General features: G+C 40.3%; 1 protein-coding gene across 8 annotated transcripts in view; it reads right to left on the bottom strand.

The window, feature by feature from the left end:
• The window catches only part of dock10 (dedicator of cytokinesis 10), a 66330-nt gene that overhangs the window by 9334 nt on the left and 39305 nt on the right, over nt 1–17691 (bottom strand). For 6 of the 8 annotated variants that reach the window (XM_086079776.1, XM_086079775.1, XM_086079772.1 and 3 more), the window contains 32 exons: nt 17011–17094; nt 16714–16872; nt 16403–16621; nt 16224–16346; nt 15493–15575; nt 14486–14608; nt 14332–14411; nt 14068–14255; nt 12860–12925; nt 12698–12790; nt 12488–12611; nt 12278–12399; nt 12053–12136; nt 11754–11846; nt 11444–11562; nt 10538–10607; nt 9676–9789; nt 9511–9582; nt 9295–9441; nt 7662–7745; nt 7479–7575; nt 7309–7341; nt 7005–7183; nt 5168–5284; nt 4974–5091; nt 4769–4890; nt 3932–4046; nt 3658–3724; nt 3413–3460; nt 1451–1552; nt 1006–1118; nt 820–935 (listed from right to left, as the gene is read on the bottom strand). In XM_086079776.1, the coding sequence (XP_085935902.1) occupies nt 820–935; nt 1006–1118; nt 1451–1552; nt 3413–3460; nt 3658–3724; nt 3932–4046; nt 4769–4890; nt 4974–5091; nt 5168–5284; nt 7005–7183; nt 7309–7341; nt 7479–7575; nt 7662–7745; nt 9295–9441; nt 9511–9582; nt 9676–9789; nt 10538–10607; nt 11444–11562; nt 11754–11846; nt 12053–12136; nt 12278–12399; nt 12488–12611; nt 12698–12790; nt 12860–12925; nt 14068–14255; nt 14332–14411; nt 14486–14608; nt 15493–15575; nt 16224–16346; nt 16403–16621; nt 16714–16872; nt 17011–17094 (3474 nt within the window). The remainder of the gene's footprint in view (nt 1–819; nt 936–1005; nt 1119–1450; nt 1553–3412; nt 3461–3657; nt 3725–3931; nt 4047–4768; nt 4891–4973; nt 5092–5167; nt 5285–7004; nt 7184–7308; nt 7342–7478; nt 7576–7661; nt 7746–9294; nt 9442–9510; nt 9583–9675; nt 9790–10537; nt 10608–11443; nt 11563–11753; nt 11847–12052; nt 12137–12277; nt 12400–12487; nt 12612–12697; nt 12791–12859; nt 12926–14067; nt 14256–14331; nt 14412–14485; nt 14609–15492; nt 15576–16223; nt 16347–16402; nt 16622–16713; nt 16873–17010; nt 17095–17691) is intronic. The other 2 variants (XM_086079780.1, XM_086079773.1) reach the window with 2 other exon arrangements.

Here is a 17691-nt window from a genome sequence, read left to right as displayed (position 1 = left end):
GCAGTATAGTACTTGTACTTAAATTTTATTAATGTGATTTTTACAATTCAGTGGTATCCACATTTATACTGCCAACGACAGTTTAGGTTATAACACCGCAACATCAATGATAATAGTTAGCCTTTCTACAGTGTTTTGTATTTTTTGATTGCTAATTGTTACATATTGATACGTGAAACAGTTGGGTCAAAAATAACCCAAATTGTGTCAAAAATGGCCCGACCCAATTTCTGGACTTATTAAACAAATTAAACGAATAATCCACAAAGTAACCAAATTTTTTGTCTTGTTTTGTGGGTTACTCGTTTGACCCAACTTTCTGAGTTAGTTGAATAACCCAACTGAATTTGGTCAAAAATTAACCAATCCAACTTTTGGAGTTATTTTATCCAAAATGTTAGGCCAAATGAAATAATAACCCACAAAACAACCCAAATTCTTGGGTTGTTTTGTGGGTTATTCATTTGACCCAACATTTTGGGTATATGAAACAACCCAATTGAATTGAGTCAAAAATTAAACAACCCAATTTTTTGAGGTAATTAATCCAAAAAGATGGGTAAAATTAAATGAATAACCCACAAAGCAAGCCTATTTTTGTTATGTGGGTTATTTATTTGAACCAACTTTTGTTTTTTTAGTTAATTGAATAACCCCATCAATTGGTCCTCAGGGACAAAAAGGGTCTAATAATAGCCTGGTCCTGTGATTGGTTGGGTTTAGACTGAATTAAAAAAAAGTTTCAACATTCCATTGTTTTCTATGTTACAGTGTGTGATGTCATTTCAGAATGTGTAATGTTAACAGGAAAACACACACCTTGTGATGGTGCACAAACAACTCCAGAACATCGAGAACAGTGAGCGAGACCTCAGTAGACAAATTCGCTTCAGCATCAGTGGGACTCAGACTGTCCCCGTCCTGGATAGTCCCATCTGGATGACAGAGAGTGGAATTTAATGACATGAATGCCATTTTATTCATTGTTTGGCGGCAATGTCCTACCGGTCTCCATCATCTGCAGCAGTTTGGGGTTGGTTAGGGCGTTCTTGCCCCGGATGATGGGCATGGTTTGGGAACGTGCCTGTCGGTGGCCGTCCCCTCCGGCGGAAGCCATCCTGGTGAAACGATATGCAGATGTTATTATAGTCACTGGACTATTCATTAGGTACTTCATCCCTATCCAACAAGGAACAATTAAAAGTGGATGGCAGTACAACAGTTTATTAGCACATAAAGAACAACAAGAATAAATCACACAAAAGGATGGGGGCATGCTTAGAACAGCTACACATGAATACATAATGTGACGGTCACATCACTGATGAATAAATGCAATACATTTATATTTAACCCTAATTTTGCTTGCAGTACAATTTGCATTGTTTTGTAGCTTAATGTTAAAACAGAGGCTGTGTGATTGCTGCTCAAGCGGCAAGAGGCTGGTTACCATTGTGGGAGGAGGCTTGAGGGCTGGGAAGGATGGTTAGGGACCTTCATGGTGCCATTGGCGTGGGTGGACTGGGCCAGCTTTAGCGCCGCTGCTAGCTTCCTGTTCACGAGCCAATCACATCACAGCTAACATTAGTAGGGCTTAGTGAGTGTGCAAAACATCTGTGGAGTGCAAATAGGGCAAAACACTGTATAAGGCTGCGAAAAGGTCCGGTTTGACCCATAGTTTTACTGGCATATAGTTACTGACTCATTCAAGTATGTTAGTGGTAAGTAGAAGCTGGAGAATGACATGAACTCATTTGCTCCCAAAAACATATAAATATGTTCTATTTTAAATGTTTTAGGTGTCCCAAAGACGTATTTAAATTTATGTTTTTTTAATGCTAGAGCATACAGAAGTGCCTCTTAACTGCATAGAACGGTTGAAGCAATGGTAGTTATTACACAAACAACCAGCAGGTGGCAGCAGAGCAAAATAGATCAACCAGGGTCATGTTGAAAAAATAGCCCATTTACTCACAATTCTAAATAGATTTGTGAATAATGATGAAACTTAGCTATATTCTAATGCTAATTGCTGCAAAACGGAAACAGATAGAAATATACTTTTTTTCTGAAGATAGAAGAGACTCTACTCTTTCTTCTGGTAGGTTCCATGTTTTTAAAGCAATAGAACACAATATTCTGTGGGCCTTGCAAAATCAGTCAAAATCCAGTAAACCAGCCGGGAGTGAAGGGGATTGCTTCTGTGTCTGGGAGTGAATGAGTTAATAAACTGCATGGCAGGGGAAGGGTGAATACCAGTTAAACTGCAGCTTAGTAGCCGGATCCCAACAAATAGATATTTAAAATGCACGGTGGTGCTGTTTGATGCCCGAATGAAGCCAGATCACACACTAATGCAAAAAATAAATAAAAAAATAGCGCAAAGTCAGCATTAGGTACACTTTGATTAAATTTAACATTCTAAGGATAATGAAATTAATTCTAAAAAGTGAAGCACGTAGAGCCTCTGTCGCTGAAATGCCCTAGTGCAAGTATATATGAACAGGGCGATTATTGCCATCGACCTTTCAAATATCCACTTTTTCTTTCTTCTCACTCATTTCCCGATCATTACTGTCTTCTGAGCCAACAGTGCAAGTGCACCAAATGTGGTCACATGCATGTACAGTATTATATGCAAATGGTGACATGCTCACTTGATGCAAAGGCAATCCATCAAAACAAAGTCACTTACAAGGCAAGCAGTTGCAACATGGGTGAAACATTATTACAGTGATGCATGCCTGCACTATGCATGTGTAAAAAAAACCAAACAAACAGCAATTCAATCATTGGTCAAATTAATAACTGAATGGTTGACAGCTAGTTTGGCTGAAAACCCTGCCAGCATAATTCATCCCAGGAAGACTTCAATGAGCAATCAGCCGAGCATCAAACGAGGGCAACAGCGAGGCAGACGCAGGGCGTGTATCCCCCTTGGCCCGCTATCACAGACGAATGTTAAGTAGCTCACAGCCTCCCAGACAGGCTGCGCTACATCTGAGAGTGAGCTCGGCTTCCAGCTATCTTTACTCTTTTAATGCTCTCGCGCGCGATAAGCCGCGTGTTCCCTCAGCCCGCATGGTATCGCAGCGAGTGGGGGCTAATTTAATTAGCCGGGGTGGAACCAGAAGTTGGAGCGAGGGCCGCCAGTGGCTCGGTTCCAGTCGTCTTGTCGGGTAAACAACCCCCACTTTGTGCTTGCCAAATACGATATCCAGCTGTGCAGACGCCCCTCCCCGTTTTTGTCTCTCGTGTGCACACGCATACGCGGCGCACATTAGTTAGTGTTCCTGCTCCACCTGTGTTTGTAGTTTGTACGTGGGCCATAAATAATGCATGCTCCATTCGTCATGTGTATGTATGTTGACTTAATAAGGCGATGTTGTTGCGACTAAAAAAGGAGGCGTACCTGGCGATGTGGCGTTTGCCCATGAACCTGAAGTGCTGTAGACAGAGCCTAAATAAAGGGAATACACAAAAACACAACACTATTACAGTGTATTGCTTCAAAACTAAACACACGAGTTAATTTACAGCATTCCTCAGCAGGCTTTGAGGCCTCATGTACATTTTCACAATTATTCGGGCGGCGTGATATCAACTCTTGTTACATTCCCCGAGTGTGCTCTATGATGTAGAAAGAAAAGCGCTTACTCTAAAATTTTAAAGAAGTCCAGAATCTCCTGGTGGATGGCCCGGTGCCAGTAGGAAACAAGTACATCTGCAAAAAACAAAACAAAAAAAAACACAAGGCAAATAAAACTGAAATGTATATAAACAATAGTCAGTCTTTTAATGCAATTCAAACACAAAGTATTTAAGACACCTAAGACACAAACAGCATTTTATTTTCACTGCGGCTCTAAAACTCCTTAGTTTTAGACTGAATTGTTTGATGAATATTCAGCACTTGGTCTTTCCTTCTTACCTTCAGATATGGTTTTCATGATGTGCAGGAAGCACATGAGGAGGCTGCGTGTCTCGGCCTGGTCCAGCTTGTCACAGCGAGACCCGTAGCCGATGAGTGACTGGGGCCGAGCGAACTGAAAATGTTTTTTTTGTTTTTTTTTAATAAGGAAAAATAGCAGTCTGTAAGAGTGCACTTTAAAGGGGAAGTGAACCCCACAAAAAAAGTCTTGACAGTAATATGTTATATGTGACCTCACTAGTCTAAACATGACATTCAGATTCATTAATATTACATTTGTGGAATGTGAGTTATGAAGCAAAATCCAGCCATTTTTATCCATCTGAGGGGGCGGCCATTTTGCCACTTGCCGTCGACTGACGATGACATCAATGTTGCTCAGGGCTCAGGCAACGACCAATCACAGCTCACTTGTTTTCTGAAGCTGAGCTGTGATTAGTTGTTACCTGTATCATGGTGTCGAGATAAAAGGTGTAAATCAAGGGAGATCATTTTTTTCACACTGTAGCCTACATGGCGTATTGATTCAACACGATGTTTAATATTGCGTTTGCAGTTTGCAGTGGTGCAGAACCGCACTGCATCATCCTGATAAACGGGAGGGCACATTAAGCAGGTTGGCTTTTTGCCATGAATGCTTCAATAAAACACACTCGACGCAATCTCCTGCCAAAATGTCATGGCGCAGTGTGGATAAAAGTGGATATTGACAACAAAATTGCTGACCAGTTGACTGATTAAATAAATATGTGCAGTTGAATGAGTTTTTTTTAGTTGAATAAATCACACGTCCAAACTGAACCTTTACTGAAAAGCCTCACAACAAGCAATTCTCACCTTCTCACATCCATCCATCTTCTCACTGTTCCTGTCACTGTTGCTGGGGTTGGAGTCCACACTGATCAGGGAGCCCCGAGAGTCGGCCTGGTTGCCCGTAGCAACCACCAAAGACGAGAAAGCTAGCGCAGGGAAGACGAGGGGGCGTCAGTGACCTCAATCACACTTTTTTTTTCTTCCAAGAAAATGTCGATGCACACACTACCTGTGATGGAGTTGAGCACCTCTTTAGAGAAGGAGGCATCCACAGAGTTGCCGTGGCGGGTAACAGGGAGCGTCCCTCCGGCCACGCCTCCGCCGACGCTGAGGTCGTCTCGAGAGCCCTGCGAGCCAGCAGGGGGCTGAATGTAAGTAAAGCGGCTCACAGCTTGCTATACGTTTTTTGCTAGTTCACTTTACCTGATCACTAGCGGTCAAGTAAATGGGGAAAAAGTCCCTGAGGAAGAAGCGAGGCATGTTGTCCAGAATCAGACCATACAGAGGCAGGTAAAGTGAAGCGATTCTTGCCTGCTTCTCCTGGAAAGAATGATAATAAGAACACAAACACATACTGTACAAAAGTCCTAGCCCACCATTGCATCAGTTCAGATCATAAAAACGGGAATGCCATTTAAGTAGAGCGCAGACCTCCTTCAAGGATGAACTATTAAAGGGATAATTGACTCATTTTCAACAGTAAAAAGTTAATAATAAATTTGATACTTAATTTATTTATTTATTTTTCACCTGTGTTCTGGGTTTGGTCAGCAAGCTGAGCCATTATTGGTCGTTACCTACTTTCTCAGCACATGTGATGTCATCTTCAGTTTTTATAGGTATTAAGTATACATGAAAAAATTATCGAATTAATTCTGGACAAAATATTAACTTTTTACTGCTGAAAACGGCTCAATGAGTCAAGTATTCCTTTAATAACTGTTGACTCACATAGTAAAACAAACAAACAAACAAAAAACCACACCCATATCTAGATCCTTATCAAAAAGGATGTAATGAGTAATTGCACAATTCCTCCTCAAAGTTTTGTGTATCCTGCTATGTCCTATTAGTCTATGTCCTATTGACTACTGAAAAAAAAAAGCTCATAAAACAAGCCAGTAATGGCCTAAAGGTTTTGCACAGTACTGTCCAATTTGTTCCAAATTGATGATTGCTAATAGTTATATTGTTATGATTTTTGGAAGCACATAATCAGAAACAGCAGAGCAATTGTCTGCTCCACGGTACTTCAATTTGCACCTGCAACAAATGTCCCATGTATTGGATTTCAATTGATTAGAGTACATTTAGTCCAAATGATGTGCCGTGCTCAGTAATTCACTGCTTTCAAGACAATTAACTGAGAACTGAGAAATTCGAGAACGATCGATGATCGCTTGATTTAATAGAGATGAAGTCAACCCCCCCAAAAATTCTTGACACTAGTTTAAATAATGGGTATTCTGGTTAATATTGTGTTAGTGGAATATGAGTTAAGCAGCAAAATCCAGCAGTTTAAAAAAAAAATCAATATCAGAAGGCAGCTGTGATTGGTTGTTGTCCGAGCCCTAAGCAACTGTGATGTCATCTTCAGTCGAGCAAGCAAGTGGCAAAATGGCCGCCCCCTGAGATGGATAAAAACGGCTGGATTTTGCTTCATAACTCATATTCCACAAATGTAATATTAATCAGATGGTCATGTTTAGACTAGTGAGGTCACGTATAAGAAAGAATGTATAAGGTTGACTTTAACTGTATTTATTGACATGCTGCTACCTTTCAAGCAGACGGTGCAGATTCGATTCGAGCCACAGCAAGTCCTTACAAAATACACTTTAGAACTTCTAAGAGCCAAGTCGAATATAATTCCTACTTTCAGAATACAAATCTATTTGGACATATACAATGTGGACAAAAGTATTTGGACAGCAGGCCATTACCTTACTAACACATTACTGAAAAGGAGATGCGAGTCTGGGAAGTGTGTGGGAGTGGCATAATCAGAATGACATTTATGTGGTCAAAAGCCACTAATGTTGCACCAGAGAGAAAGCCTGGCTCACAATCTCAGTTCTGGTTCTTCTCAAAACCATCAGACTTGATGGACCTTACTTTCTATATTGGGGCACAGACTAATTGTCGATTAGAAAAAAACGTTCTTACAAGGTTAGAAGCATAAATGTGTCCAAATGGTCTAGCCAAATCCTTTTTTTCCAAGCAATGTATCTGCTCTGTAGACGCGACATGTTTTGTCTACCTTGGTGGCGTAGCGAGCGTCCAGCGAGTGTTTGGCCATGAGAGTCTTGAGAGTGGCCAAAGCCAGGTGCCTGAGGTCCTGCTCGTCCTGCAAGGCCAGCCCCAGTTCTCGTAATAACAGGCCCGTCAGAAAGTGCTTCCTGCAGAACTCTCCGGTCAGGTTGTACTCTGGCACTGAGGCTGCAACATAGCACACGTGTTTGCTTTTCATAAGGGATTCCATGATACAATTCGAGAAAATAAACGATGCTTCCCTGATGTATTTTCTATGTTTTGGACACACAAACAAGAGTGCACATATTTACCATGAGTGCTTTGTGGCTCTGGGGATGCATGGTCTGACATGAACACAAACATGAACAAACCAGAAAGTGGTGACGGGGTATGAAAAAGAAAGACAACTTGTCACCATAACAGACAAATGGCAGTGAGGGCGTGATTGTTAACACGGATGGAAAATGGCTCCGTCTATTACCTGTGATGCGAGCGGAGGGCAGGGGGAGGCTGAGGGGGATGTAGTGCTCGTGGTTACACACCTCTCTCAGAAACTCAAACTTCAGCTCGCACAGCATCTGGAAAACGTCAAGATTACATACATAGCACAAAAGAGAACGTTTGTTGTGGTTTTTCTTTTGCGATTCTCTGTCAGGGTGTCTACCTTGCTGTCAGTCGCAGTGATCATGTTGATGTAGTTGCTGATTAATTTGAAGGTGAAACCTCGGTCCATCAGAGTGAAGCAACGCTGCGGGGACACAACACGATGTAGTTGTTGACACAAATCACAAAGTAGAACACACACAAAATCGAATAAGATTTAATATCAAAGCAGTATAAAAATGCTCATATTTCCAGCTCTACAGATCACGCAAGTGTATCTATATCTGTACTTCTTATCATGGCCAGAGTTTGAATAGTTATGGATGTTTCATTACACATTTTTATTTCGTCTTTTTGAGCAAGTATGTTACGTTTTTATTAATGAAGAAAATTATTTGTTTTAGTTTATTTTTACTGTTTTAGTATGAGTTTTAGCTTTTTTTCTTTTTAACTCATTCACTGCCATTGACGGTTATAGACGTCAAATGTTCATTTGAACTATTTCTATTAGTTTATTTTTTCCCCACTTTTGTTAACAAGAGTATGAAAACCTAGGTTTTTTTAAATTGTACATTTAGAACAGATGTATGATTAATCGTGAGTTAATTCGTGAAGTCATGCAATTGATTATGATTAAAAAATTTAATCGCATGACGCTCCTAATTTTTAATCATCTTTTCTTTTCTTTTCTTTTTTTTAATCGCGTCAAAAATTCTTATTGTAATTAATCGTATGACTTAATAGTTAACTCACGATTAATTATACATTTTATATATATTCTAAATGTACAATAAAAACATTTATAGATTTCCATACTCTTGTTAACAAGAGTGGACAAAATGTTAAACTAATAGAAATAGTTCAAATTATTTTTTTACGTCAATAGCCGTCAATGGCAGTGAATGAGTTAAATACATGGAGTGTTAGTGGAGTGCAAGAAAAACAGTATTGTGTAATTCAGTAATGTAAACTACAATTCTAAAGCACTTATCAACCTTGTCAATGTTCACCCTTGTTTCTTCTGTATGGCCATACAGTAATACCAAAAATAGATACATTTAAAACGACACAAGCTCATATACAAAATTAATTAACAGGGTTAAGATAAAAGGTCATAGAAATGAAATTTTTGCTATAATTGTACTGTAGTTACTCTTAGCTAGTTTTATACACATAAATAGTAGTTTCAGTTTGCTTTTATTTTAGTTTTTTAAAAAACAATCTTGACAATAATATGTTCTATGCAGCGCCACTAGTCTAAATATGGCATTCTGGTTTATATTGCATTAGTGGAATACGAGTTAAGCAGCAATATCCAGCAGTTTTTATTAATATCAGACGGTGGCCATTTTGCCACTTGCTGTCGAGTGAAAATGACATCACATTTGCTCTGGTTTCAGGTAGCAACCAATAACAGCGCATCTTCAGAAAACAGGTGAGCTGTGATTGGTCGTTGCCTGAGTGCTGAGCAACTGTGATGCCATCTTCAGTCAACAGCAAGTGGCAAAATGGCCACCCCCTAAGATGGATAAATATGGCTGGATTTTGCGTAATCAGAATGTGATGTATAGACTAGTGAGGTCACATATAACATATTATTGTCAAGAAATGTTAAAGGTTGACTTCCCCTTTAATGGAAATGCCTTTTCAATTTTACGCACTATAGAAAACGGATGAATCAAGTAAAATCCCACCTTGACAAACGCTGCCACAGCTGAGTTGGCACTACGCGACTCCTCCGCCAGGTCTTTGTACTTCCAGAAAATGTGCTCTGACACCTTTTCCACTAGCGTCTCCACGCGGCTCTGGTAGGATGAGGGGAAACGCTGCGGCCTGGGGAGCTGGCGTGAAGAGACGGAATATCACTGAGCGCTCGTCCATCACGGTATTGCATCAGTTCGCCGGCTTACCTTTACTTTGTCTCCGTCAACCAAATGTTGGGCCATGGACTTTACAATGAGTTCAAAGAAGAACCAGGAGAACTGAAAAGAGATGTCGTCATTGTAGTCATCACATCTATTCTTATTTCGAACAATTGTGCAATGAAACACTTGATCAAGCTATGAAAGACTAACCTTCAAGACATTCTTAACGGCTGTTTGCTCGTTGCTCTGCAGGTCAAAGGTCATGCCTTTGGCCAACTCCTCATGCACGGTCCTGAAGCCGTGGGCCTCTGACTTGAACACATACTACAAAATGAAGACAGACACAGACACGATTGATGATAAAAATTAGGGACAGACATTTCAGTCAGAAAAATCAAATGCATGTGAGCTCACTTAAGTCGTTCAGTAAGGTGATTTGAGAACAGTATAACATTCCCCCCGTGAATAGCGGCTCACTCCATTCATGCTACAGTGAATTACACCCCTCTCCATCCTTTCTAGAGGACACATGCAGAGAAGCGAATATCGTGCCAATGCGTTACCACGGCAACTACACTTCCATTTAGTGCGGCGAGCCCTCCCGCCATTTGTCTCTGCCACAAGCTCTTCCAAGTTCCGCAGCGTTTTTACGACATTGCGGCCAACATGAAACAGCCCTTGTGGTTCCTCTTGCGCGCCGCGCTAATTCTCTTTCTGATGTTTCTCCCCCACCAACTCAAAACAAACAGGCCTTGTGTTTCTCATTGAGACGGCTCAAAGTCCTACTCAATTAGCTTCTCTTCTTCCTCCTCCGCTTTCTCTGCATGCGTGTTTGCATACTTCTCTGGGCGCGTGGCCGCCGGCACACTACTGCCAGCTCCTACACACAAATATCTACACAAGCAAACACATAAAGTCCCTTTTTTTCTGCGTGCGTTTTTTTCCCTTCTGCAAATCAAATTGTCTGTGAAGTCCTTCCGCTATCATAATCATCAAGTGATCTCCACGTGTGTGCGGCACACCTGCTCCCAAGGATCATTAAATGCATCCCACAGGCGAGTGGATAGCATACCTTAATATATGAGTGCAGATAGTGGTCAAGGTTTTCCTCATGGCACTTGGAAACAATGTGGAGCAGCACTCTGGAAAAAAAATATTGCCTCAACAGATGGTCTTTTATATTGAATACAGACCAGTGATTCAATTGCAACATCATGATTAGAAGCAAAACTCAGTCTCAGCATATGGAGCACAAATAATTGCACCGAATCAATTCTGCCTAGCAACAAGAAAAAAAAAAAGAATCTGACCAATTTTGTCCATCTACATTGCGCATCTCTGCTAGATGACCCTCATTTTTCATTCTCCATCTAAAGCTGGGTATACACATACCAATAATCAGGCCCAAATTTTCCTGATAATTCCTTGTCAAATAATTGTGGAAGATTAAATCCTGAATGATTTTCATAGATAGTGTGTGTCAAGATTGATTTTTCTTCTCCAATCTGTTTCGGAAAACGGTCAGGACCAACAAGTACAGATGTAACACCTATTCAACATTTACAATCACAAATCAATGTGTGTGCGTTCAACGCTAGGGATGTAAGGATATCCAAATGTTATGATATGATATTACCATGATATGATATTGAGGGGAGGTTGGCGATATGAAAAAAATCTTACAATACTGTATAAAAACGAACAAAATTGTATTAAAAAAAGCTCAAACTAAAATAACAGCAATGACAAAGAAATAGGCTTAGCTAGTCATTTTATTGTCCTGTGCACCTTATATGTATTGTGTGCATGTGTGATGTGCTGTATCAGTCACTCAAGTGCACCACGCAAAATAAGAGCAATAAGCACAACTTTTTTTCCCCCTCATCTGTAAGATATTACAAATCGTGTGCATACTCCACTTAAGTCTGTCAACGACTGTAAATGCCGCCGTCAGAAAGCCCGCAGTGGCAATGTTTACCTGGTGGTGGCAGTAGTGACCTCATCATTGTCATTCTGAGTCAGGACCTTGAAGAGCTGGTTGAAAAGCACCGGCAGAAATCGGATGATTACTGGGATTCTCTCCATACTGAGGAGACCCTGGGAGAGGGTGGAAAACATGGGGGAGGAGGAGGAGGAGGAGGAGGAGGAGGAGGAGGAGGAGGGAGGATAAATTAAATAAAGCTCATAAACCGCTCAGACGAGGAAAGGAAAATGAAGTTGGACACGCGAATGATACACTGATTAGATGCAAAACGGTTTGGCCTTTTAGGAAGTGTTTTTCCTCTAACCTTCAGGCAGTTGAGGAAGTTGGAGGTAGGAGGTAGCGAGAGGTCCAGCTCTCTTTTCTGGCACTGCTGGAAGAAGCGGTTCAGGTGGAGGTCCTGGCGCCAGCGGGAGAGGAATCCAGGAGAAATAGTTCCAAGTTAGAAGTTGGACTCATTCCATTTTAAGTATCTAGAACTTGCACAGTAAATTTCCAACTCAAAAGCATTATATAAAGAGAAGAGATGATCAAAGTGGTTCAGTTTGGCTCGAAAAAGACATTGGGACAGCCATAGTATGTGAGACACTAACATATTAGGCCTACCTGAGTGTACACAGTTGACACCACATTAGTTGACACTTTGAAGATGGCCTTGGCACCATCGACCCATTTTACATCTGCTCCATTCTGTCAAGAGAGAAAACAGAGAAGACATAAGGGGATCACTTAAGTTCAAAGTTTTCCAATAATAAGTGCATGGATACAGATTGGTGACACTGTACATCTCTGAGAGACAATATTCAAATGTCCAATAATCTTCTAACAGACCTTGGCATTGTTGGCTTCTTTGATGGCCAGATATCCAGGAGGCAGGTTGCTGGAGACGGAGATGTTGAACTCCTGAGATGACAGACGGCCTTCTTTGAGGAGAGGCAGCCAAGAGTAGCCCACTAACAAAGTTATAAACACAACACAGGATTCATTATAGTAAAAATGACAACACTGTGACTTGATGCGCTACATGCTAATGAAGCTCACCGGGGGTCTCCAGTGCTTCTTTCCTCTTAGCGTTCGTCTTAGCATTGATGTCACATGTGACATGGTAAAATGAGAAAAGCAAATGGTGCTTTTCATGAAGTTGGGTAGGGAGCTCGATCTTCACCTGCGTTGGCATAAAGACAAACAAAAAAATAATAATGTTATGTGTTCATGCTGAAAGCGTGATCAATTTCCGTGCAACGAGCCCACCTCATCATAGAAGTCAGGGTTTTGAGAGTGATGCAAGACAGTGGAACAGGCTGCTGAGGTGAACAACGGACCCCCCGGCTTGCCATAAATGCACTGGACACAAATAAAACAGCGTTCAGTTCACTTTTAGAAAATGTGTAATTATTTGGGAGACCGTGTTACCTTTAAAGGTTTGGCAGGTTCTTCATCTGAGTTGCGGAATTCCACACAGACGGTAAGATTACGAGCCTGGGTACAAAAAGAGCACTGTAACGTTCATAATGGGCTAATAAACTGCTTGGAAGAAGACAAGTGAACCACCTGGAGTGTAGAACTAAACAAAATAGGTGTGAGGCTTCCAGTGCATAATGCAGATTTTCAAATGTTTCAGCTGGCAACATATTGTTTGAACAAGGGGTGTCAGGCGATTAAATTGCTTGACTTCAATAGTTAACTCACGATTAATCGCAAATTTTATATCTGTTCTAAACGTTAACAAAAAAGTGGACAAAATGTTAAACCAATAGAAGTATGGCTGCATCTTTAAGTCATTGATACAGTAATTTCATAATAATTCATAAAACTGAGTTAAAATTAAAAAGATGTACTGTACTGTAAAAAATCGAGGGTGATATTGATTTGTGTTGAGGTAATTTTCTGCCACTAGATGGCATAATTGCATTTGTAAAACATTGGTGACAGCTCAGTGCATTTTTCTTTCCATATTAAGAGCTATCTAATCTTTAACATTAAGTAAATTGGGAAATTCTGCACATTTTAAAAATGGTAAAATGCAACTTGACCCCAGTCTCCGCAAATATATGCATTATTATTACATGCATCACTGCTAAATTTTGACGAGGACGTGTCTACTGCGTTGTGACTGGAATTCCCCCAGTACAGGCTTTCAAAGTAAGAGGCGGTCATTAATCGCGTAAAAAAAAATTGTTGCGTTACGCACTAATTTTGATACCCCTAGTTTGAAGCAAACAGACAGTCAGAAACTTCTCTGTGCTAAAAACTATGTTTTTCAAAATGTGGTCTGCGGCCCACTGGTGTTCCCCAAAAAACAGAGAAGTGGTCCGCAAGTAAATTATGACATTGCATAACATAGTGACAAAATAGTAGCGGTGTATAAGTAATTGATAACTCGACCGCTATCTGATTATTCAAATAATTTATAACAAATTTTGCTAATCGATTCATCATTTTTGTAGTCATGAAAAACCACCTATGAGAAACATATCAGGTCATGAAATCTTGAATGATTGTCATTGTTAATCATTTAATCGGTAAAACTCACAGTTTCCACATTTCCCTTGTCATTAACGTAAAGGGAACTCCAAGGATTGAGAGCAGACAAATGATTAGCGTGATGGCAACTGCTTTACCTTGGCGAAGCTCTTCTGGCTGTCGTATTTGAGATGCTTGGGGTAAACGTAGATGTGGTTCCTGTAGACGCGGTATGGCTGAGTGAACTTGGTAGTGTCCTGGATGAACTCCTCCACCTCCACCGTGGGCTGCTGTTTGCTGAGATCCTCAAAAGGCTTGACGGGGACGTAGGAGGATGTCACGCAGTCTAGAAGCACAAATACGACGCATGAAGAATGGGTGCTACAAAAGCGAGGAAAATGATCTTAAGTAATCAAGCATACTTGGAAGCTCCAGGGGAACATAGTCCACTGTGATGTCCAGAGTCCCTGGAATGGTCTGCAGCTTGCTGGTCTTCTCAGCCCTGATTAGATGAAAATGTTGTAAGAATTTAAGTTGTCTTGGAGAAGACCGACCGTGATGGTGAGTGAAGTGTACCTTCTGTACTCTGACACAAGCTTAATCAGGTCTTCTGTGGAAATTTTGTTGCTCTCTTGTTTGAAAAGCGGCGAGAAACGAGACTCTCGGTCGAGTGCCCCCTGGTTGTCCTTGAAAAGTGACCTGGTGTACATGGACCGATGATGGGTTTAATTACTTTTTGTGAACATGCTCATAACTCAAGCACTTGTCTCTCAAATCAACGTTTCAGTTTCTTAATAAATAAATAGCATGCTACAGTATATATATTTAAATGTGCATGATGATTTTTTGAGTATTAACTTTGTGTGCCTTCTGGTGAACACGCCTTGGCCATCAGGGGGCAGTATAATACAAAAATGCATAATACACAGAGAAGAGTTACACAAATAAGTGACTCAGTAAGCTGCAGTAATAAAAGTTCAGTGGACCCTTGCATACTCATGCTTCGGCAATCGCGGATTCACATTCATTATTTTTTTCCAATTTTTTCCTTGAAAATGCATATTGAAAGTTTATCTGTGTTTTAAAAAAATAACTGTATTAATTTCATTAGATTTTTTCCAATTATCTGATTAATTATTCCCTGCTCTGTTGTCATTCGTAGTACACGTGGATTTTTGCTATTTGCAGGCCAGCTCGATCACTCTCCCCTGCGAATAGTGGGTGTTCACTATAAAAAAGAAAGAATATTTGCATGTGATTTACGTCATATTACATGTACAGTATATATTGTTTGTTTGACGAAAATGCCCGTTTTTTTTTTTACCTGTCTCTGGCATTCGGCATTGTGTGTCAACATTAAACTATCTATTTATTTTAGGTTTAAACTGGGAAGACCAATAAACAAATTGAAGCTAGTATTAAAAGCAAACATGGTGAAGCTGCATTTAGCTGTTATGCCGCACGCAAATGGAATAAGATGCCAACAGAAGTAAAATCAGGTGTTGTATCTTTGCTAGTGTGAAGCACATTGAGTTGCCATTGATACATGAAATGTACAAGGAGTTCTTATATCTAGGACTGACCTGACGGACCAAGCAAATGGCATTCGGTACTTTCCTAGTTTACTGCAGAACTGCTTGTTGGATTTTAAAATCTTCTGGACAATCTGCAGACATGATCACATCACACAAGGAAATATTAACAAGGTAGGGCTGATGATATGGACCAGAGTATTGGAAAGCCAATGTAAATCAATTAAATAAGCAATCAAGGCTTGTACTAGACCCCTTGGTTTATTTCATTACGTCTAAGGGATCTTCTGTGGTTCCAGTTTTGTAAAAGGATCTCCTAGTGTTCAAGGCAAACTCCATATAAAGGCATGCTTGGATGAATTAGATGCAGAAGACCTTTACCCCATCAAAAATCACTGGGATGAACCAGTATAATCAAAATGGTGGGCCGGCAGGCCTGCTCTCACAAAGTTTCTTCTAAAATCCTAGTCACACGGCAACATTTTGTAGAAAGACTTACCACAAAAAAGGAACTGTTATAGGACGGTTTCTTCCCGTTCACAATTGCTGCAGCAGTCACAATACTTTTGTATTATTATTATTATTATTAAAATTTGAATTTGTGCTTGCAGGCAGTTTAAACAGATGAGTTATGGCGAGAACAAAGTATGATGTTAGAACAAGCCCATTATGAAAATCAAATATGCATAGAACTGCAGTTGCAAAAAAAACACCAAATAACAGTTTCATAAAAATATGAAAATTTTGATGCCAAAATTTAGAACCAAAAAGCACTTTCTTACCTTGCTAGAGTCTGTGTTTTTGATGTACGGCTCGGTCCCGCAAGCAATATTTCCCATCAGCACCTTCTCTACTCTGGCCACCAACACGATATCCGTGTGAGGGTTGGTCACGGAGAATATGGCCTACAACGACAAATGATTAATGACTGTTTATGAATGAGCCACATTCTAGTTGATACCTGTTTGGGAAAGCACAGCCAGTGTTCGAGGTCCAGGCTCGGACTTTCTGCGGATTTCTTGTCCCCGGTAGCGCACACGCCATTCTCCTGAACTCCAGAAGCACTTCCTCCGAGCATCTGACGCACTGCCTCGTGGTTGAGGTCCACGTGGAAGTCAGCAGAAACTTTTCTGCCATCTCGAATGTCCAACAGTGATAACGACACGAAGAAGGGCTCGATCTGGTGGATTATACGGGAAGATTAAATAAAAAAAAAGGTGTCATTTCACTCACTTAATTGAAAAAATAAGAATGTGTAAAAAAGGTCCTTACATTTGTGACAGGTCCCGTTTCATTCTCACTGATGCAGCCCTGCAGCATGAAGTTCAGCGATCGACACGTCACCATGAACCTTCTCCCTAATTTTTCCTCAAAAGGACGCACTGTGGAGTTTTCACTCGATGAATGCTCCACTCGTGGGCTCCTCAGGACCTGTGGTTGACAGATTGCGGATTGCTTACTGGCTATTAGAATAGGCACACCTAAAGTCTACATTACACCTGCAACTCATGGAAGTACTTATTCTCAATAACGGCAATATATGAACACCGCAGGTACAGTGATACATACAGGAGTGTCAGGGTCAAGCGAGAAGAGATTCAACCTCTCCTCCCTCCGGGCGCAGCGAATTCCGTCATCCGTCTCTGAAATATACTGCACAAACGGAGACAAGATATGATAATTATATGACAGAAAACCAAAAACCACACGGCTTGTGCACGCTCGAAATAGGCAGGCGCTTCTAAAGTCTGCACCATGAGCATTAGATTGCTTTTCCTTGAAAATAGAAACAATTATGATCATTTCAAGGACGTAGCAATTAGATGAGATTCAAGCAATAATTTGTGGATTTATTTTGCTGTTAGTTGTCATGTTTGCATGACTTCATTTTCTATCCTTGTTGGTGGATTGTTTACTTAAAGTTGTGAGGAGATTGTTAAATTCATGCAACCACTATAGCATAAACACCAAGATTATAAACAGTTCTCAGCTGTTTTGTTTGACCACGGCTAAAAGTATCAGTGAGGACCACAATAGGCGAATATTTTGAAATTTCCAAGCTTTTTACTTAAAGAAGAAACAACATTATGAGAAAAAAAGAAGTAATAATGATTGGAAAATAAAAAAATTAAAATAAAATAAAATATATTTTGGCAAATTACCCAAAAATGTAAAGCTATGGAAATTAAAAATCATATTTATGTAAGAAGATAATGTACAGTAACGGCAATAAAATAAAGTAATATAGCA

This window comes from Leptonotus elevatus, chromosome 7 (genome assembly GCF_054856555.1).
Source record: "Leptonotus elevatus isolate MCC_2025b chromosome 7, RoL_Lele_1.0, whole genome shotgun sequence".
NCBI lineage: Eukaryota > Metazoa > Chordata > Actinopteri > Syngnathiformes > Syngnathidae > Leptonotus > Leptonotus elevatus.
Note: the sequence above shows the minus strand (reverse complement) of the source record. Positions and strands in the feature narration are given on the sequence as shown.